The sequence below is a fragment of the Drosophila hydei genome, unplaced genomic scaffold (assembly GCF_003285905.1).
Source record: "Drosophila hydei strain 15085-1641.00,03,60 unplaced genomic scaffold, DhydRS2 tig00008135-arrow-pilon, whole genome shotgun sequence".
Taxonomy (NCBI): Eukaryota; Metazoa; Arthropoda; class Insecta; order Diptera; family Drosophilidae; genus Drosophila; species Drosophila hydei.
In genome coordinates this window covers 167039-190196 of record NW_022045844.1, presented here as the reverse complement: position 1 = coordinate 190196, position 23158 = coordinate 167039, and the positions used below count along the sequence as shown (strand labels likewise).

At 40.0% G+C, this 23158-nt stretch overlaps 2 protein-coding genes across 6 annotated transcripts; both read left to right on the top strand.

Annotated features, from left to right (window-relative positions):
- The first annotated feature begins 60 nt into the window (after positions 1–60).
- LOC111595379 lies at positions 61–2180 on the top strand. Of its 4 annotated transcripts, none has more exons than XM_030225596.1 (4): positions 61–143; positions 479–621; positions 683–1362; positions 1692–2180. In XM_030225596.1, the coding sequence occupies exons 2-4, from the start codon at positions 519–521 to the stop codon at positions 1932–1934; spliced, it is 1026 nt and encodes a 341-aa protein (XP_030081456.1). In that variant the 5' UTR covers positions 61–143; positions 479–518; the 3' UTR covers positions 1935–2180. The 4 variants fall into 4 exon arrangements, with proteins under 4 accessions (XP_030081456.1, XP_030081455.1, XP_030081454.1 ...); XM_030225595.1 differs by having other exon boundaries at positions 62–143; positions 401–621; XM_030225594.1 differs by having other exon boundaries at positions 65–143; positions 359–621.
- A 522-nt stretch (positions 2181–2702) lies between these two features.
- LOC111595375 (C-type lectin 37Db) lies at positions 2703–23036 on the top strand. Of its 2 annotated transcripts, none has more exons than XM_023309071.2 (5): positions 2703–3675; positions 8335–8877; positions 16832–16935; positions 21884–21992; positions 22387–23036. In XM_023309071.2, the coding sequence occupies exons 1-5, from the start codon at positions 3405–3407 to the stop codon at positions 22635–22637; spliced, it is 1278 nt and encodes a 425-aa protein (XP_023164839.2). In that variant the 5' UTR covers positions 2703–3404; the 3' UTR covers positions 22638–23036. The 2 variants fall into 2 exon arrangements, with proteins under 2 accessions (XP_023164839.2, XP_023164840.1); XM_023309072.2 differs by lacking the exons at positions 2703–3675; positions 8335–8877 and adding exons at positions 9351–9526; positions 12822–12994.
- Positions 23037–23158: the final 122 nt, after the last annotated feature.

Sequence of the window (23158 nt, the reverse complement as noted above, 5' to 3'; positions counted from 1 at the left end):
AAAGTTGGATTTGACACAGGCAAGCAAAATTGTATCAACGAGTCAAGAGTCAGTCAACAAAATTGTCCGGGGTAAAAATTTCATTTTATTTTCAACAATCGATTCGGAATATTCTATTGTCTAAAAAGAGAACAAATTTTTTTGTAATTTCTTTTTCCTTTTTTTTTTCTTAGCACTTTTATCTTTGTCGTCAATTAGTGGCGACCCAAGCAATTGCACCGTTAGCATTGGCCACGCAAGGGCATGTGAAGGTCATTTCTTTGGGTTGTCGGATATATATATATATATATATATATATATATATATATATATATATATATATATAGATATATAATCTATATCTATATATGAATAATAGATTTCGTTTTGAGGGGAATCTAAAAACAACGGTTTACCTTAGCGCGCAGATAAGATTTAGGGAAATTACTCAGAGAGCAATATCTAAATTGACATATCTTCAATTTATATAAAAATTTAGTCTGAGCTCAGTTGCCACTGCTTAAACATATCCAATCAAGATGGCCAAAAAGAAGGGCAAGAAAGGCAAAAAGGGCAAGAAAAAGGGCGTCAGTTGCCCAATTCAGATCACTGACGCCATGATAAGACCAATGATGCCAAAAGGTGGGTTAGTCGTGGCTATAGATTCATTCATTCGAACGGAGTTATAACACCTGCACCGTAGCTCCCGACTGTGAGGAGTGCTGCCAGTGCCAATGCGACTGCGATTGCAGTCCAGAGATACAACCCTGCTTCATACAGCCTTCGATACCAGATCCTGGTCCCGAGGCCTATGACGAGTTCGAGGCGTGTCTCAATGGCAGTGGTCTGACCATACGGGTCTTAAAAAATACGCATAAAGTCGAGAGCGTGGACGATGGGACGAGTACAGTCAACTTGGGACCAGGCGATGATCCATGCTATAAGAAAACAGTGGACGACTGCCCAGAGAACAACTGCCTTAACGATATACTCCAGCGCAGCGACTTCGCCAGGAAGCATATACAACGACGCACCTGCGGCAGTATTGTCAATCATCCCAATATACCGAAGGTGCGCGCCAATATCAAGTATTCGGGCAACGATACCTGCGAAACGAACAACTATTACGTGCCCTTCTCCAAGATCAAGGAGGCATGCGAATTGCAAGAGGCCAAAGTCGATTGCTATCGATCACAATTGTGCGATAAACAAGAGGCCAATCTCGACTGTTATCGCAAGCGCTTGTGCGGCGGCGGATTGCCGTGTATACCACCAATCCCGCCCTCGCCGAATAAGCGCAACTGCTGCATGCAGGTGCAGGCGAAGGATATTAAGCACACTATGGAAGGCGTCTCATTGGATACTCGAAAAAAGGGCATTGAGGTAAGTGAGGGGGCAAGTCACGCACACACACACACGCACACTCACACACAACCCATGCCAGCTACAAGCTGCACGCCATAAGCTAAGCTCATGTTGGAATGCGGAATACGAGACTTGAATGGTCCAATTGTTCCGTGACTTGGCCTCACAGTCTCTGTGGCTAAATGCTTTCAATTGCCGCAGACAGAGCCAGTTGCATAATCGGACACACACACACACAGACACACACCTAAGCCAATTGCAAGAGCTCCAAATATGTGAAGTCAAACCAAAGCTGTAAATCTGCCAACTTTCCGCCTGTCGCTCTCTCTTTCTCTCTCTCTGTTTAGGTATGTTATAAAACATGCGAGGAAACGGATAGCGATGTGTTCCTTGTCAAGCTGGGCAGCAAATCCAAGTCGCAGCACAAGAAGAACACAATTGAGATTGAGCTAAGGACGCCCAAGCAGCCGGTAACTTTGCCCATGAGCAAGGTGACAACAGAGACGTACGTGACGGAGGCGTTGCTAGATGCCGCCAAGGGTAAGAAGAAAAAGCGCAAAGGTAAAGGCAAGAAGAAGAAGAAGAAATAGACTGGTTATAGATAGAGACACCGAAGAAGTCAAATTCTTTGATGTATCGATAAAGCTAGATAGAGGAAAAGTCCGCCCACTGATTATAGTTGACCCTGGTTTCGAGCCATAGTATGTTAACTAACATCTGGATACAAAATTGTAAATATTTATTTAGGACATTTGGCTGGCAACTTTAATGAATGATTTAATACAATTGTCAATTAAAAATAAATTTTCGATATACACAAATCTTTGTGAAGCGCCTTCTCAGTCCCTGAGCCGACAGACGTCTTCACAGAAATCGTTATATTTCTGAATAGTAAATGATGACGACTATTATAATTAGCATGGCTCAGTTATTTATAGCAATTTATAGCTCTTGTGCGGCCTTGGCAAAGGGCAAATGAAAATTCTTACCTTTGTCTTGCGGCTCGGGCCATCTGGCTTGATCAGTGGAAATCAGCTTAAAGACCCGCCCCAGCCACACCTGCACCCATGTAATAAAAAACCGCATTTTATCCAGCTGAAGATGTGTGCAACGCAAAGGTCAGTAAAGAAGAAGCTGGTTAGGAACGCAGATGCAGTTACATCTGCGTCTTGGTCAACATAAACAAGTTGCCATAGCAGGCGAGACTGAGACAGAGAGTCAGAGCCAATGGCCAACTCGCGCTCGCCAAACGAAGCAGCTGACCGGAGCCGAGGTGTCAGACCCAAACATAACCGATCGATCGGCTCCAGAGAGAAGTCTCCGGTGCGCAACGTGTTTTAGTTGCGTTCAAACGCTTTAGTCTGTAAGTAAGCAAGCTGAGAGCTAACGCAACGTTCACGACAAACGGAGCAACGATCGAGGCTCTGGACGGTTCGAGAGCTCAGCGCCGAATGCGAACCACTTTTGAGTACGGCCAGCTCTAGAGTCGGCAGGCCAAACCTCTAAAGTGAGAGTCAAAACAAAACGCTCTCAACCGCAACCGCAACCGCTGCGGCTACAACAACACGGAAAGAAAGTAAAAACAAAAAGGCGGCAAGGCAAGATCGCTCGGTTACCTAATAGCGAAGTTGGAGGCGCAGATTAATGGCCAGACGCTCTCTATTCCACAACGCCATGAAATATAGGAGGAGAAAACAGAAGCTTTGAGACTAAAAAAAACACAAGCGTTATCAACAACCCGAACCAAAAACAAAAGCTACAGACGATCGTCGCCTCGATCGAACCATTGTGAACTCATATCCATAATTTGTAGATCTGCGGATCTATGACATCTATGCATTTGTAATTTAGAAAGCGCCTGAGCAGCATTATAATACGCAGAGATCGCAGCTAGATCGCGGCTTCATTGCAGCCATTCACCCTCGACACACGCTCAGTGGAGCACAGAGCCCAGAGCACAGCTTGTGCAGCCTGCAGCTTGATAGCTTGCTTTCACCTCTCGGCCAGGTGTCAGTCGTGTCTACATCGCCGTCGCGAACCTCACTTACACAATCCGCGCGATGATAATGCTACGCTTCACGCTCTTCACAGTGCTCTTATCGCTGGCCAGTGTCGATTCCGGTAATAATGCACAGCAAAATGTGCCGTCGCCCCTCTCAGCACCTGTGCGAAATGTGCCGCACAGCTTCTCAGCCGCCAACCGCAGTCACAGCCACAGCAACAGCAGCAGCAGCAGCATCAGTCGAGGCAATGTACCAATTGCGATTGTCCAGCAGCAACAGCAGCAGGAGAAGGAGGAGGCATCAGCCACAAATGGACGCGACAAGAGAGGTAAGTACTTGATAGCTATTCCATGGCATGTTGGCCAAGTGGCATCGAGTGGCTAAATCCATGCCAATGCCTGTGCCAATATTTAAGATTGCACTTAGAGAGAGATTGTTACTTATATAGATTTTTATAGCATGGCTAGGCTAGGCTCTCGCATATCATGCATCATCGGGCTGCCTTGGATGGGAGCTGTTGAGGCGTGAAAGCAGATATTAATGAAATTGACCTTAACGTCAGGCTGAGCATAAACTTTTAATGGGCTTAGCGTCTATTTGAAAAAAGTAAACAATCTCAAGCCCAAGATCATGTTTTAATCAACGCTTAATTAATGAAGGCAAAATATTATGCGCCTTTATTTCTACGTTTCAAGTCTTTCTCCGCATACTGCGAAAACCGAAAACCAGCTCTGTCGCTGTTATATAAAACCCAAAGCAAGCCGATAATATTATTAATGTCATTGGCAGCTTTATATGTTAGTCCATTAAATATACAAAAAAAAAAAGATAAAAAATACGATATTTTTTTCGTATAGTTATTCTTGTTGCATTTGGTATGCTGATGACCTCACAAGCAGCTCGATAGACTGAATTCGATCAGCAAATTTGCGCAGATTTATATTGATAGAATGTATTCAAACTTGGGCGTTTATTGACTTATAAGTTTACTACAATATTGCGATCAGCTTGTGGCATCTTGTGGCAGCGCGTGCGATAGAGATTAATCGCGCGATCGTCCACTTGATATATGCCTATAAATGTCTCTATCTCTTTTAAAATATTATCGAATTCCCTTTGCCTTCTTCTGTTGGGTTCAAGCACCTGCTTTGCAATCGCTGTAGGAATTTCTATAGATAAATTTGTCACTTTGAATGGGAATTGTATGGATTCGAGTTCTTAGGCTGAAGTCTTACAGCATATTATGCTAATGCTGATTAATTATTGATGTGCTCAAATCTATTCTTAAGTGCTGCTATAATTAACGTTTCGGAATCTGCTCAGTCAGCGGCAGACGTAGAACTACACTTAAGATCATTAATAAGCCACTTGTGTCTGGCATTGAATGCGTGTATTGTTCGTCTGTCGTGTATCACATTTGTCTGCGTCAATCAAAAGAACAGACCGCAGCACGGCCAACGGGGCGTATGCGCTTTGGTGCTGTGTTACGCATACGCCGCGTATTGCCTTTTTTGTGCTGCGTCTAATCACGAGTGCATCGATTGCGTAATCGCGACAAAAAGTAAATGAAATGAAATCAAATCAAAACTGAAGCACTTTTTTTCCATGTGTTTGTTTGACGGAATGCGCGCGACTTGTCTGGCTTTAGTCGATAAAAAGTCGCAAACATTTTTGGCATACATATTTTTCGCACATATTTTTTCGTGGCGTATTGCACAACAGCAAACAAAACTCTTTAGTGGGGCAGTCAGTACTTGAGTAGATGCTGCTGTTGCTGCTGTTGCTGCTGCTGCTGCTAATTGACCTCTTTTCAGCCAAGCGGCAATTACACGGCCCTCAATTCTTTTGCTGCAGCAGCAGCAGCAGCAACTCTGCTGTTTGTGAGATACAGATACAGATACAGATACAAATACATCATCCGCTGTAGCTGGCGGGTTATTTGCAACAGATGCAAGTCAAAATGATTTACTGTTTGATTTGCGCTGCTGTTGCTGCCTTTAGCATTTTCAAGGCAGTTGCCAGTCGCAGTTGCAGTTGCAGTTGCAGTCAGCATCCTCGACGCGAAGTCTCAATGATTTATGTGCCTGGCCAGCGACAATTAGCCAATGTGTTCATGCCGTGTATCTTTTAGATAGAGATAGACATCAATTTAAACAGAACTGGGTTATGCTATGGCATCAATTGCTGCTGCTGTTGCTGCTGCATAGTTGCACGTTGCACGATATTAGAGACCAGTCGAACGGCAACCAAAAATGCAACAGGCAATCTGATCTGAAAACTGCGTGCTAAACGACGTTTAGAGATCGGGCAACTGGATTAGATTGTGCATTTGGGACATCACGATTTCGTAGCGACTTTCAATTGGTCAATTGGTCAACAGCACAAACAATGGCATGTAAATTGCGCCAGCAACAACAGCTAGAAGCAACTATGACAAAACCACCTTCAGCAATTGAAATGCGGCTCATTATGAGCGACAAATACTCGTAATATCTCAAGGATTATTGAGCTCGATTTGTTGGCTCGTTGAGAACAATTAGATGCGTGTTAACAATGGGTCTCGAATGTGACTGCCATTAGAGTCTATTGTTTGGAGCGATTTCATTGTCGGCCTGTCCGCCCGTCCGGCTGTCGAGTGCCTGCGTCTCGCATGACCCCTAGTCGAGCACAATTATACAACATAGGATGTGCAGCAATCCGAATCGATAATTAATGCCACGAGGAAGGAAATACAAATATTGATGACTCAGCTATCAATTGGTTTTGAGTGCTGTGCACTTAGACGCAGATTGTATCTTAAATGGCTGAACAAGAGGAAGAAAATCGATTTTCAATTAGTAATTATGATCGCAACGAGCTGATATGTGAAATTTTACTTTTGCTTTCGAAAGCTTAAATTTTGAACTGCAAATGGAGATTTCACGATATTAAATTATAGTTATGTGGGGAAACCAAGAGCAAGGCAAGAAATCGTCGTTAAGTTTGAAGTTTGCTTTGTAAAGTTTGAGTTTGAAATCTATTATTTCAGATCAGATTCAATTATTTTTGATTTAAAATATGGCTTGTCTTGACTGCTCATGATAGCTCTCTTCTGACAGTCTAGAGCTCAGTCTAAGAGCAAGCAAAACGTGCCTCTATAGCACGATGAGATCATGCTTGTTTAAAATTATATTATTAATTATAATTATTTCCATTTACATTAAATCATTAAAAATCTTTATCGAATTATCGTTAGGTTAATAAATTATGCCCATTCTTCAAATACCTATAGCAAATGGTTAAGGTATCCCCTAGTTTGGCATTTCCTTCTTTAGACTAGTGTTATCTAGATATAAGCTGGTTTACCTGCAGCAGGCTTAGCTTAATGGCCTATTACACTGTCCTCTCGCTGCTCTGTCCTTCCCAGCCAATCTATCTCTCCCGATTGCCGTCAGATCATATATCAATAAGATTTATGAGCTACTCAGCTTGAACACACCCGATTTCAATATTTCGCCCACGATCAGTACTTTAAGTTGTGGCTATAATTCGAATTTTATTTGCCCTTATAACTGCTTTCAACACACTCAATTATTAAGCTGGCTTGAACTTTTAAACGACGACTTTTGGGTTCAAATAAAAAACAGTAGAAAACAAAAATGATTACCGCAGGCAAAAAAAAAATGAGAGGAGAAACAACGACAATAAATTGCGTAATAAATTTTACCTCATTTTACACATTTTAATGAAGGTAAACATATTTGTAAAGGCGTCGCAAAAAGACGATAATAAAATTTAGTGAAACAAACCCGAAATGGCGAGCAATCAAAATTTTGATGGGCGTACGACAATATATTTATAATTTGATATCTTTTTGGCTGTGTTTTGGGGTTAATGCATCAAGCGAACTGTTAAGGAGCAGTTAAAGCCTTTAATGTCGCTTTGTCAACGCCGTTTACAACGGCATTTATATCAATTATTTGGCAATTTGAACTCATTAACCGAATGGGGAGCTGGCCACTGGAACATCGACTGGAACTGCAACCGCTCGCAACCCGTTCAACTGCCAAGCAGCTGACTGATAGCCTTGACACACTTATCGTTGGTTGGACGGGCGACGGAGCTGCCAAATGGCAAACGATCAATCTGTCATTAAAGGCACACAAAACAAAAAGTAAGCCGGAAAACCCAAAAAAACCGCAGAAATCCAAAAATAAATTTGTAAATTCATAAGCTGGAACTTCAGTTAATGATCGCTGAACAAAGCATGCGACCCCGAGGCTATGGCCGCAACGGGCATCCCAATATTTCTCTGGGTCACACCTTTGGTTGAGGCGTGTCATTTAATCGAGTAATGCAAAATGTCATGACGTCTATCAAATCAAACTGCAGACAGTCATTAAAACTCTTGGGTGGCTAATGCACATAGCAATAGCTTGTCTTAGCCTTAAACGTTCTCACAGAACTAGCTACAAAAACTGGTCAAATAAGTTGGCTTTTAACATGCACCTAACGGCTTCCCGTGTAGCGTATCTGCTAGTCGAGCACACTCGTCTAGAGCACTGTTACTGGTTAAGCCAAAACTTGATAAACTCTTGACCTTAAGATTTAATTTATATATGTATATATACAGGTTGTACGTGTTTATACCCTGTAAATATGAAAAGTGGTAAGACAAGGCACCTTCAGAGCATATATAGCGACTCTATCCTGATCTGTCACTCAACTTTGTTGCATCTTAATCGCTCTCTGGAAAACTTCTGTCTCTCTCTCCCCATCTCCTCCATAGGGTATTAGCTAGTTGTGCAAACTCGCTCTTCACTAAACTACTATTACTTGTTTATTACTTAATTTTCTGCAACTCATCTTCAAGCTGAGTGTGGGCCGCCCGGCGCTTATGTAATTGCCCCAGCAAAGTGGTTCAAGCGTTCACCACCTGTTGGGATTGCTCAATGCCCGCGGCCCACATGTGATTACATTGATTAATCGTGCGTCAAACAAATTTCAGGTGCCACCGGCAGCAGCAGCAGCAACAGCCGCAGCAACAACAGAAAAGGCAGAAACCAAAACATCAGCAGTGGCACCGACGCCAATCACTTTCAGCTGGATCAGAGCGAGTTGGCACGCCAGAACCAGATAACGCAACAGATCTTTGCCAACTTTCTGGAGCGTCGACTGTTTCCCAATCGCAGCGTTAGCCAGAAAATACCCACCATAGCGGATATACTGCCCAAGCCGAAGACGTCCCCGGGTCCTCGTCCACGCGGCTTCGCGGTTAACAGCGACAGCTACAAGAGCGGCGGAGGAGCTCAACGCAATCGTCTTGCAGCTGTGGCAGCCAGCAAGCGGTTGGCGAGTTCAAGTAGCCAGCAGATGAACTACGAAGATGAGGAGGAGGATCTGACGGACCAGCAGTCACAGGCGAATAGCAATCCGCAGGACGAATACGATGATGTGCAGGAGTCACTGCAGAGCGTGGAATCGGAGCAGCACGATCAATATTATAGCAATATATTTCATCGTGATCCCAGCGAGAATGAAGTTGATAGCGGTAAGTGCTTTCCAAACTTATAATTGAAGTAGCTAGCATCTAGAGATAAAAAACTCTCAAGAAATCATTAATCAGGCAAACAATGGTAATCGGTAGCGTTAAGTGTTGGAAAATGCCAATAAAACCTTTAAGAAATGTATAATAATCGAATAACAATCAAGTCAAATCTCGATTAGAGATGGTAGACTTAAGGAAAGCAATTAATCAAGCAAACAAGTGTAATCGATAGCTGTGCGTGGCGATAGTGTTGGAAAACTAAAATAAATCATTAATCAAGCTCATAATCCGTATGATAAAGACATCAAGCGTGGAATTGAAAAAAGTGAACTGCTGCTGGGAAACTGCTCTATTTGAGCCTCTTTACAACGTCGACTATCAATCAAATTACAAATTCAAAAAACGCTGCAGCGATCGCTTTAATAATTGTATCATCAAATTGCCGTTAATAACCTTGCTTTTAGTTTCTTAAGTGGCTGCTGTTGATATTTACATACTGTGAGCAAAGGCACTGTAGCCAACATATTATGTAGGTGATGAGCTTATATTTGATATCAAATCTCTGCTCAATAGAAGTGAGGAAACAGCGCAAACAGCTCACGCAATTCCTATACGCATTTAAAGCCTCTTCATATCACATGCTGCTGACCCGGTAAGAGTATTAAATATGCCTCACCCTAGCTGTTCTTGAGTTTTATTTTGTGTCGCTATTCGTGTCATTTATTTGCATACAAAAGCGTTTTGTTGCTGTGGTAAATGTCGTCTTCACGCCGTTTCGGTTCATGGCCCATGAGGCGTATGATGGATGCCAGTTTCTTATGTCATTTGCAGCGTCTGCGCAGTGTTTGCATTTAATTTATGCCTTGTTTTCTCTGCCTATATTACATTTACGCAACTACAGCATTTTTATTAGCCAACTACACTTGCAATCGCAGTCGCCATCGCCAACGCCATCGCAGTTGATGCGATCTGTGGCACTTGTACAATATTGAACTTTTTCATTCGATATTTTGTCTCATTTAAATAGTCAACAGAAACTCGTTTCAACTGATTTAATTTCGATGTGTCTTTAAATCGTACGATTTGTCCATTGAATTCACACCTTCACACACAGCAGCCGCAGTTAGGTTTCTATTCAATTCGGATTTTGACGTTAGAGCTAAGTCGCTTCAAATGCAGCTCATTGTTTTCTTATCGCAAATCGAAATGGGTTTGAAGGCACCTGAAATGCTCAAATTAAATGTGACAATCATTTCTGATAAAATAGAGCCATAAATCTCGCGACGGGAATCACTTGAAGTCTTTGCGCTTAGATTTAATGTCGTTTACTCGAGCGAGTCTAATTCATTAACGTATTGATGCAAATGAAATTTCGCTAGAGAAAATTAATTTAAAATTTATTGCATAAGAATGCGCAAAATTTGTTTGAAACAATTAGAAATTAAAAGGAGATTTAATAATTATGTTAATTTGCATTTAACTCTAAATTTTTTTTTTAAATCTATTTTAATATTTCTTATATTTATTTAACAGCTTACTAAAAATATTTAACATTTATTATATTTTTATTATTATATTTAGCTTCAAAATCCAGTTAAATAGCTTATAGTTTTCTCAGAATACAAACTTTCAAGTTTTCTAAAAAAATCCCCTACATACAAATTATATTTTACGATTATATTACCATACGCAACCAAATTACCACACAAGGCCAAACAAATTTGCATATTTAAAAAGATATATATATATATATATATATATATATATATATATAAATATATATTTTTAGAGTGATCCATTAGCTGCCCATCTTTCAATAAGATTCGAAAATGTTTTGTGTTTGATGTTTGAAGACAGTTAAATTGAAGGTTTGCCAACTAGGCTGTCAAACACGTTTTGCAAAAATCACGTTTCAAAGAATCTACGTAAATCAATTTGGAAATAACTAGCAAATGAGATGGCCTCTGGCAATAGCCAAAGCATAAATTCCTGAACTAATTGCTGTTATTTGATCAGATGTAAATATTTATAGAACTTAGCATTGATCCACACTTCCGACATGCCCTGATTGTGATGGCGCCTAGCTCAGCTCAAATTAGTTTTAATTACAAAAGAACTGACCATGAACTCGAGCATTGCCCTTTAAGTTTAATGTGTCTTTAATCTGATTTCAATGCCAAATGCTAATCAAATAAAATGTTTTTTTGGATCCATAATTAAGCAGCTATAAACCTGTTTTTTCTATTGAGTTGAAGAATTAGCTGAAAAAATCCCCAGTTACAAGAAACGACATCCATTGAAGTATTCATTTGTTTATTAACATCATCTGGGCTTACACTAGAAATCCGATTAATATACGAAATAATCCACAGACTAGAATGGCAGTGGCCAGAAATTCAACAAGTGGCGTCCACTTTCTCACCTCCCGCGTTGTGCCAATGTCCATTTCCCAAAAAGACCCTTTATTTCCAATCATTTTGCTATTTAGATTGCTTCGAAATATTTTGGAATTTTCTTGTGACTTTCAATCTTTACTCTAATCGAAGTTTTCTCGTTAGACATTTACGACAAACGTATTTAGAACTGACTAATAAAACCTAAGCTCATGTATATAGAAAAATATCATAAATTTCAAATTTCAAATAAAAATTCTTAGCTTTCAGGCAGCTTAGCGTTTGCATTACGTATACGCAGCGTAGCTGCTGTCAAGGTCAGCCGCATGACTTGGCTCGCTGTGAAATCGAAAGCATCTGCCACACAAGGCATTGCTAGAGACACAGCCTGTAGCTTGGCTTAGAAACAAAAGTTAAGTTTCAGTGAAATTGCAAAATCTTAGAATCGAGAGAACTCTGCGGTGGACAGACCAGAAATTGTTTGAAATGTGAACTTTTTGCTTGTTGCGGTATTCGCATTCGTTTTTTATTCAGTTTTTCGGTTAAGGTGCTCGTTTCATGCTCAAGCTCGGCTTTATGGTGGGCATGTCAAAAAATTAACGCACGCTCCACTGATGGTTACCTTGGTGGGCCGACTGCGACTGCGACTGCGACTGCGACTCCGACTGCGGCTGCTGCGTCAAGTGTCAGCTGCAGGCCCCACTCAACACTCATCAGACGCCAACAAGTGTCCACACACACACACATACAGAGGGACGGACAGACTGACAGGCAGAGCAGCAGCTCTCAGCTCGGATGCTAATCTTCAGAGCGTTTCGATTCACACCGAAAAGCCAAAAATTTATGAAGAAAAAAAAAACATCGTCAAACGAGTTGCAGCGTCGCTCGAGCCAACCTGTTGAACCTGTCCCTCTCTCGCACTGAGAGAGGCTGCTGCACGCTCTCATGCTTGCTCCCTCTCGCGCTCCCTCTCTCGTGTTTCTCTGATGAATTCTGCGTAAGTTGGCGTCCAAGCGCTCCGAATGGTTAGTTCTTCGCCAGTCGACGGTCAGTTTGGGCGCGCATGCGCACGGTTCCCTAAGTCTTGTAACACACACACATAAATACACATTTATATATAGCTATATATACAGCTATACTAAATGCATATATCTCAACGATATTTGGCTATATTTCGATTATTGTGCGCCGTCTTGATTTGAATTTTTTGGCAACTTTCGATTTCGTTTGACGCTAGTTCGCTGACAAGAAAGAGATAAAAGAAAGAAAGACTTATATATATTTATATATAATATAAAACGCGCATCGTAAACAAAAAAATATAAATTCATATGTAAATTCGTGTTGCTGCAGCAGATTCATAAACTTTGAACGAAAATGCGTTGAAAAGCTCCAAAGGCAGCGAAATTTTGTTTTGATTTTGCTATCTTTACGGAAGTGCAGATTTGCATAACTGGAAATAAAATATTTGAGAAAATACGAAAATCATAAATAAATAATAAAATTATACAAATATTTTTGAATAAAGAAATATTTTAATATATATTCATATAGACGCAGCGAATAACGAACACGAAAACGAAAACAAACACAAAAACAAAAGCGAGGAAATCTAAGAAACATGCAAAAATATTTGGCTCTGTCTGTGATAATTGCCCTGCAGCTGCTCAGCGGCAGCGTGGACAGGACATTGGCAACGCCGAGCAAAGCAGCAGGTCCTGTCGCTGGTACGTTTAACCCACATCTCCAAAGAGTCTGTCCGATTGCATAATACACACTGGCACATCCTTCCGGCCAGCGACTGCTTATGCATAATCGACTTTCACTTTCCAAATTTAGCATTTATTTATTTGTGTTTTATTGAAATTTACGCCGAACGTTTAATTAAGGAGCTGTTTACGCTTCAGCCGTATTTCTGTTTCTGTTTGTGTTTGCTTTTTTGTCGTCGCCAGCTGCCGTGTTGAGTTATTCCATTGATTAATTCGCTTTGCTACAGTTTCATGTTGATGTTGATTTTTTGTTGTTTAAGGTTTGCTTTGAGCAATCAATGGAATTAGTTGAGTGAGTTTTGGTGCTGCTGTTGTTGTGACACCTGCTTTTTTCTGGCCTGTCGAAATATTTGATTGTCGCCAGAGTTGAACCTACAACAGGCCAGCAATAAATCACTGAAAGCAACGCATAAATTTGATTTCAAATGAGCAATGTAAACGGAACTGAAGGCCAGGGTCAGATGGATAAAGTAAATAGAGCAATCTGGCGAATTTATCAAGATTTATGCATAAGTAAACAGAGCAAAAAGCAGCGTACAGTTGAGTGCTAATAACAAGTTATATGAAAATTGTATGGTGTAGCAGAGCCACAAAGAGTTGTGTGAGCGCTAGCCAAGACAGCTTTGAGATGTGCCTCATATTGAGTAACGCCAATTACAGAGTATATTTGAATTGAAGAGACATTACTTAGCAACAGCTAATAGAATGTAGACCACACGACGTATGCGCAATTTGACGTAGATCTGCCAAGCAACAAACCTGTTGTGTGGTTCTTGACAACTGATCAAATTATTTTCAAGATGAGCCAAACAAAAAGAGGAAGATTTTTATTTATAGTTTTTAATTTTTATTGGCTGTCAAGTGACAGAAAGGAAACATAAATCGGTCGAAAACTGGTTACCATAAAAAACGGTCACATTTAAATTTACGTTTAACGATTCTATTGTTTAAAAATGAAACAAAAAAAAACACAAAAGGAAATATATTTACTGTGCAGGAAGCTTGTCAGCAAAAGTCTGTGAAATTAAGCGCTAAGCAATGTTCAGGATATAGTCTAAAGAGCTTAACGACTTGCGGCACGTCACAGCAGTTCGCCTGACCTTGGATAATTTAGTTTTAATTGGACTCGAGTTCTCAGAAGGAAATTTGTATTTTTAGTGTAAGCATTGGCATTGACTTTGCCAGCCTGTGCCACGCCTCTCTGTCAACTGTACGGCACTGAGTTGAAAATTGAAACTGGTTTGCATGTCAGATTCGAAATTAATTGCCTGCTAAAGACACTGCCACAACAGCAGCACATAAATAATAAACCATAAAGTCTATAATAAATATTGACTTCGTTTATTTATAAATAGCCGTAATTTTGTAGTCAAACTTTTGTTTTCAAACACAAATAAATTAAGTTTGACTGCAAACTTAATCAATTTGCACCTTTAATTTGCTGTCTGTCTCGTGTGATCCTCTGCTTGGCAAGCAACGAAGACCGGTCGGTCACTATGGGAGTTCCGCTAGACTCAGCTAATTAACAATCCGTGTTCAGTTCGATGATGCAATTTGATCGAAAGTTGTCTTCTTCTTGTTTATCTTCAAGAGAAATTCAGTTGCCCACGTTATGTGCAAGCTGACCATAAATTCTGCAATAAAATATAAATATATATATATATATACTTGATCGGCAGCAACATATGTACACCAGCTTCTTGCTCATCTTTGCATCTTCAGGCTGCAATGTGTGAGTTTTTCTTGCCGGCATCATAAGTTGTTTGCTCTTATATGAGCGTTTAAATTAAATTTGGTTTCTGCATTAAAAACTTTTATTAATTTTAAAGGCATCTTTGTAACTCTATGTAAGCAATCGTCTCCGCTTTGAGAACTATATCTTTTGGTCTATATGAAATTGTTTTTCTGACAGTTTTCATATCTTTAGCTCCATATAAAGAGTCTGGCAGAAAAAATTCTTCACAAAGAGCAAAGACTGTGTTATAGAAACTAACAGCAAAGCTTTTTTGCTTATAGCTAAGCATGTAATTAAGTTTGGCTAAGTTTTTATATAATAATAAATATACACTTCTTACTGTCTCTTTCAAATCATGCTACTATCGTGTATATATAATGACATTTGCAGTTTCAAACTCTATAACCAATGCGTACTAAGCATCCCTAAGGTTAACTGAGAGACCCTTCACCTCGCTTCTCATATCTGTTTATATTACTACATATTATAGTTTCTTCAGATCTAATTAGCTAAGACAGCCCAAGCACGAAATTTTTATTGGCAAGCTAAGCATTCCTCCTACTCCAACTCTCTCTGCTGCCCTAGAAATGTGAATACTTCCTTCACTTAATGGACGCACAAGCCAAGTCCAAGCTAACTGCCTGAACACATTAACCTATTCAGCCGCATCTTAAAGTCTTAAAGTTGTGCCTAGTTTTGCAAGTGAAACTCACTTAGCTCTAAGTATGACATTAACTGTAAGTAGCAACATTTTAGAGCTCATTCACAACGTCAATTGCAACATTTCGCATGTGTTTTACATTAAAATAAATTATAAATATTATGTTTTATGTTGTAGTCAAAATATTTTCTCAGTTATTCATTGTAGTTGTATGTAAATACTTCACAGGCCAGCAGAATTATGTTCCATTATTCAACTCTATATAATTATCATTAGTGACGCCTTCTGCAGGGCCTTGGTCGTAATGGCAGCCATTGCGGATGATTAATTAACAAAATTTCGCGAATATGTTTGCCGCTTGCCATATTTGTGTGTCGTGTTTATTGTCTTTTGTTAGACTGGGCTTTAGCCGGCAGAAAAAAGAAACACAAAAGCCGTTAACTTGGCCCTACACACACACATTGTGACCTTCACATAGTCAGAATCTATTGTGAGCAGTCGTTGACCTTGATTTAGTTTTGACTTCATTTATGAATCCCGCCAGCAAATCAAAGCCATTGTCAAACATTCTCAGTGCGAGCTTATGATGCCGTGAACAGGTTCAACTCGTTACGGAGCGAGCGAACCAGTTCCACTTTACATTGCTTTTTTGTTTTTAATCAATAAATAAACTATCATAACTCAATCTGAGTGCGCAATTAGCTAAAAGATTTTGTCTTTTTGTCTTCCTCTTCATGGCTTAAGATTTACTTATTTTATAGCCAAATTTTAATTCAAATGGCAATTTTTATAATTATTATACGACTTTTATCGAACGCTCGACTAATCAGCTTATGCAATGAAATAAGTGTTTTCGTTAAGGTGTTTATTATAGCCAGAACAAATAGATAATGACCATTCCGAGCATTCCCGACTTGTGCAAGTGTATGTATATATATATATATATATAACAGGCAGAACTTGATTGAAATTCTTGATGTGAATCTGTAGATGAGCCGATCAATGCCTGCGAGTGTCCGACTCTTTAACTCTCCACCTCTGAAAACCTGGAGTAATAGAAATTCAGCGTTTAGGGTATCTGCTAGTCGAGCACACCCTACTTGAGCTCTCTCCAGTTTGTACACAATTAAAATTGATCAGATTTGTAATTGTCACCCGTGTTTATAGACTTTTGATGGTATCTGACTTAACTGAGCTGATTTGTATTCATTATTTGGCATCGTCGTGGATCGTAACTTGTATAATTTAAGATTACTGTTTATAATTGTTTATTTATTTGCAATTTCGTCGCATGTCAATGCTTTACTTGCTGTTTTTCGACCTTGGGTTTTCGATGCCCGTTTTACAAATAAAGCAGATATTTTCTTTATTGATATGATTCCTTGGCTTCTATTTTTAGACTGCCCCAACTGCGTGGACGAGTCGCAGTACACGCCAAACAAATGGACGATGCCGTTGCTGAAGCTGGGCGAGAAGCGCTACTACCTGGGCATCTTCTTCAAGGTAAGCCGCATTCCATTCAACAACAAATTGCTGAGCTGCAACTGTGCAACTGTTCAACGGTTCAACGGTCTGCAGTCCGGTTCATATTTTGCCATTAAATTAGCAGCTGGCTTTGCCAATATGCATAAGAAGCTTGCAACAGATAGAGCTATGTATATATAAATATATACGTATGTGTAGAAACGAGTCGAGATATGAAGTAATGCAAGCTGTTAGCTGAAATCTTCTGGCACAGGTTTTGTCACAGCTCTGCCCTTTCGAGGCAAGCTGCTTGCTATCATTGACTGTTGATATCGTCAGCCTCAGAACTGATATCAGGGCCATGGGAGCGATCATTAAGTAAATATTTACTACAGCGACGGCCCTGATGTTGTATTCAGTAAAATTACGTGCTGGAACACGCATCGGCGGTTCTGTGGCCAATATTATATTAATATATGTTTCATATAATTTATGCGCCCATTCATATTATAAACGTACAAGTAGAGCGCGTAACAACGCGCCCAAACCGCGCGCGTTTCTAGCGCGACTCGGAGGCGAGGCTTTTTTAAATTTGGATTTTATTATATTTATTGATGAGTAGTAGAGTAGAGACAAGTATGCAAATGTCTGACAACGGTTGTGCATTCAAACAAACGCAATAAATTGTTAACGCTTACCATATGCATAAAAAAGAAATCTCCTTGAACTTTAGGCCAGGCCACTGGAATCTTGATTTGTCAGGCAAATTAAATTAAGCGTGAAACAAAAGCTGATGATTGAAATTTGAAGAGGAAGCTTCTTTTTATCTTAGTCACCTGGCTGTCAGCCCGTCAGCAACCGTTATAAATGACATACAAAGGTCAGAGTCAGCTGGGAGCGATTGATGGATCAAAAACTTGTGTTCACATGAATCGTCAGGAATTTCCAGTCGAAGTCATTGATCGAGAGTCATTCATTCAGCAGGCCTTAAATTGCACAATTTGTATCAAGCAAAGCGTTCGATATAACTGCTAATCGCTTAATTAATGACATACTTAATATGGAACGCCAATTAAAAGTAGAAATGAGCTAAGCTTCCTTTTTATCTTCGAGCAGTCAGCAAACACGTTCTCGGTGCAATTTCTGTCTATTTTGCAATTAAGTTTCAAGCTTCCCAATTTAAATGATATCAATTAAATCGGCTTATTATTTATTTATATATATATAAATATATTTGCTCGGGCAACGTCAAAAAGCATAGAGAAAAGTAATTAATTTTTTTGCTTCACATTGTTTATGAGGACTTCGACTAATGGAGAGGGCGCGGAACGGCTGTTTGACAAATAAAACATTCCTATTGTGAGCATGCCGACAGTTAGATTGTGAATTGTATTCATTATGCGTACATTAATTAAGAGCAGGTGCGATAGCTGATTAGGTGGCGTTGTACTACAGAAACCCCCACAGCATGTTGCTCTCTTGCAGCAAATAAAATATGGAATCGACAGAGCAGAGAGCATTCACCTCATAACGGTACAAACAAGTCGAATACAAATTAAGTTGCGCAAGAACTTCTTCAGAAATTCTTGTTTATGGCTCTCAATTCCCAATTAAGAATCGCTGTAAATCTTATGCATAATTTAACATATTTAACTTAGTTTCTTTTTGCGCCTTTCGTGTATTACGCAATGCCACATAAAATACGCTGAAAAAGAAACAAATTAAAATTAATTTGCTTGCGGCACGAACAGTCCAAGAAATATCATATAGCAGCCAGCAACTGCCCAGTCAGCAGCAAACGGACTTCGACTTGGCCGTTGTCTGTTTTTTAATGCGACACTAATTGCAGTTGATTATGCGAAGGCGGCGCGCCTCAGCAGGCGTGGCAGTTGCTAGTTGACGATTAAGCAACAACTCTATCAATCCATGAATTCAATATGTTAATGACATTTACCAAAATAGTGTCAAACATTTTGTTGCCATCTAATTGAATTGAGCTGTTAATTGACTTCAATGTGGAACGAGAACATTTGCTTAGGCAGTCAGAAAATAACTATATAATTATATACATATGCTATGTATGTATTTATATGATTGGTTTCACTGATAAGAAGTAGAAGTAGTCCCAAGTTGGCATAGAATGAATTTTATATGAGTTAATGCGATATTTGCCACTTTCCACTGGCAAGTGTGGAAAATAGGTGAAATTGAATGGTATGGAACTTGCTTTGCTCGCTCAGCAATGGCTTCAATTATTTATTTAAATAAATTTAGCAAATTATGTTATATGCAGTAATCGTATATCGTGTAGAATCCACTCACAAGTGTGGAAAATAGGCGGAAATCAACATCAAACGTATTTTCAAATATATTTAACAAAATATGTTATATAAGTTAATAATTTATCGTTTTTTTCACGTTCAACTGTGAATACAATAGTGGAAAATAAACTAAGATAGAGTGAATGCGGAACACTTTTTGCTTATTTATTAGATAAGCTTCAAGCTTATCTTGTTATCTTAGCCTGTTTAAATTAGCATAAATTATGTCTTTTTCCGCTTGCAAGCGTGGAAGATAGGTGAAAATCGTTCGGCGCTCACTTTTTACCTACTCATCGTCAGCTTCTAACTCAGCATCAAAGATCTAGACTACAAATTTACTTAGCTGTTGCCTTACGCTCTTAGACGCAATTCACCTGCCTCTGTGAATTGAGCAAAACTTTGATTTTGAGTTACAAATTATTATTCACTTTGTGCAAAAATGTTTATAGCTCAGAGCAAAGCACTTAAGTTAATCCAATTCTCTTCGTATCCTCTAGCTGCTGTCTAAAGTTATTCATTATAAATAAGCTGGCATCAACGTCTTTCACTTGCCCGCTTTGTGCCGGATGTTTCGCAATGAATTTCCACACACACACACGTACACACACACACACTCACGCTCTCTCACTCACTCACTCTCTCTTTCGCTGTATATTTTACATAATTACATAATACCCATCGAACTCGAGCAAACATTCAATCATTCTGCTCCAATCCTTTCATGCAATTGCTGTTGGCCACATGTGGCACATGTCACGAGTTGCACACACACACACGCGTTTAACAATTCACATACGATTGCATGACTGATCCAGATCTTAAACGCCGTGTCAGCTGCCACAGTCAGAGGTGCCTCACGCTCCACACCACTCGCCACTTGGCATCACACCTGACTGCAACGAGCGTCCATAAAAGTCGTCAACATTTTATGTTTCATTTTTCTCTTTTCTTTTTGTTTTTTGCTTAACTGGCAGCGCGCTTGCAACAAGGTTACCAGGCAGCTGGCAGGGCTTAGTCGTTGTGGCAACCACCCACGCAATGCCGCTGTAAAGCCGACTGCCAATTAGAGACGACGTTGATGTGACCAAAAGCTGTTGATGATAGTCAGCGGACGCGGCTAACTTTACTTTAGCTTTGCCATATCCTGCATAGCCCTATATATATATATCTATCAATACATCAATATATCAATAACTGCAATTTGATATTCAATTAACGCTAATGGCTTTTGGTTACACACCTGACCCTCGCAACGTCTCATTAGTCCAGTCACCGTCTTTGCCTGTTGATTCGCACATATATTTTTATCTGCTCTATGTGTGTGTGTGTGTGTGTGTGTGTGTGTGTGTGTGTGTAGGTGTGTGCTTTGCCACCAGCAGGTGATGCGCATCTAAATCGATTACGCAACTACCACGTGCAGCACTTTGCCTGTGCCCTCTAGTCCTTTCACTGTCTAGCTAGCTCTGCGGTCTGCCAACCATGTCGACATCGACGTCGTCATTAACTTTGCTTTAATTGTATTAGCCGTAATTGTGCGCGAATAAAGCGCAAACTGACGCAGCATCCTGTCGCTGTCGCTGTCGCTGGCGCCCTCCTCTCTGCGAATGACGAGAAGAAAATTGTCATCCTTGTTGTTGTTGTTGTTGTTGTGTTTGCGGCACGCTTACTGAAAGTGTTTATTCGGCTGTAAAAGGACGCTCCACTGACGCCTAGAAGTCAATTAGTTTGCCATATGAGCTACAGAAAGCCCCTCAGACTCTAGCTCATTCTCTGGCCTAGCCAAAGGTGTTAAGAGCCCCGTTTACCTGACATGCATTTCATGCTGAATGTAGAAAATTCTTTAGGCACATTCTTTGCAGCTGCCAAAAAGTTTTGCTACCCCTCAAAGCTCAGCTGGGGTAGGCACAAATTTAACATCAAATTGAATCCGTTCTTGCTAGGGTATTTAGCATCCGAGAACACCTACTTGCAGCATGCCAACCTGCTCAATTTATTGCAAGTTTTTTAAATATTAGTCAATAGCAATAGCAGTTGATGATTATTATTGCCAAACATCAAACAATTAAAAATGTTTGGATCTTAAATCAGGTTTAACTTATGTTTAAATATTTGCTCTGCAGCTCAGTCGATTTATGCTCATCTCGAACCAGTTGGCCAGAAAACAGGTTCTCTAAAGAAGACAATAAAAATATAGCAAATGCCAAATATGAATAGTTATGCAAATTATGTAAGATTATACAGTTTTTATAGACAACTTTAATTTATTACTCCTATGGGGTATATTTTTGTATGTTAAGCTTTTCTCTGATGATCTCTTGTGGTCTGTACTTTCTATAGTATATTTCTTTATAGGTTCTGCTTATATACTAAGTATACTTTAGAAACTTCTAGGGTACACTTTTGTTTACTTTGTTTATAGTCTTGTGGTATATAGTGTTCTGAGGTATACATTTACGCAGCATAGACTTGTGGATGTTATACTTTGATAAAACTTACTTTTGCAGGGTATACTTAGACTAAATATATTGAATTATCAGCTGACACAAATTGCCAGCTCAAACTTGAACTACGCAGTTTCTAAACTGTATTTAAACTTCATAGCCACAATTGTAGGGTATACTTCTGGCTGACATCTAAGTACTCATCAACACCTCTTTCACTTGCAGGCAAATTGGTTCAAAGCCACGCAATATTGTCGCTACCATGGCATGCACTTGGCTAGCATTTCATCACAGGAAGAGAACGATAGACTGGAGAAACACATACGCGACTTTGGTAAGTGAACGCAGAGAAGTCATGACATAGCCTAAGCCTGGGCCAAGTACTCGGACTGGTTTTTGAATGCAAAACGGGGGGCTTTGACTTTCTAGCGTGCATAATACGCGGAAGTTGGTAACCCAAAACTGAAAATGCTGACAAAGGGAAAACGCTTGGGGCGCGAGGCGGGGGTAGGGGGACTCGGACAATGGACTGTAAATGCGGCGAGGCATTCAATTTCGTTGCACTTTCCACATCAGACTCGAAAAGTGAATGGGCAGGTGGGCAGGTGGGCAGGTGGGCTGCCACGCCCATTAGTGACTGTTAAAAAGAGCTTAATCCATTGAAAAACGAGCATAATTTATAACTCTCAAAGCTTCGGTGTTGCCAACGCACAACAACTCATCCACAGGTTTGGGTCACGAGCATTTCTGGATATCTGGCACAGATCTGGCCGACGAGGGCAACTACTTTTGGATGGCCACGGGCCGGCCCATCACGTTCACCAACTGGAATGCCGGCGAACCAAACAATTTCCGCTACGAGAACGGCGAGGAGGAGAATTGCCTTGAGCTGTGGAATCGCGACGGCAAAGGTCTGAAATGGAACGATTCGCCCTGCAGCTTCGAGACCTACTTTGTCTGCGAGGTGCAGCCCGTCTGATGGAGCGACTACATTTCCCATACACATCTGCATAAACATATATGAAGCATGCTTATATACGTATACATAAATATATTCGTATATATAGGATATCAAGCATACGACATGCGGCACACAAAGCACATCATTTAGTTGGCAAAAAAAAATAAATTAAACAAAGTTAGTTATTATGTTGCGTAGTGTACACTAGTTGTTAAGTATGTGACGGCATCTGAGCTTTGCTGTGCTATGCTGTGCTGTGTATGTATTAATCTAACTCTTGTACGAATCCAAAATTTCAACATAATTTAACAACAATTCGGTGACGTTCAAGTTGTTGCTGATGCTTAGCTAGTAAACAAATTTAAATTATACGTTCGTGTAAATTGTAGGAATGTAAAATAAATAAAATATAAAAAAAAACCCATTAAATATATATTTGGCATTAAGTGTGATTAATGTGTGAAATTTTCAGGCGGTGCAACGGTGCGTATGAGCAACGCTCAATATTGGCCCCACAAAAGCGCTCAAATAAAATTGAA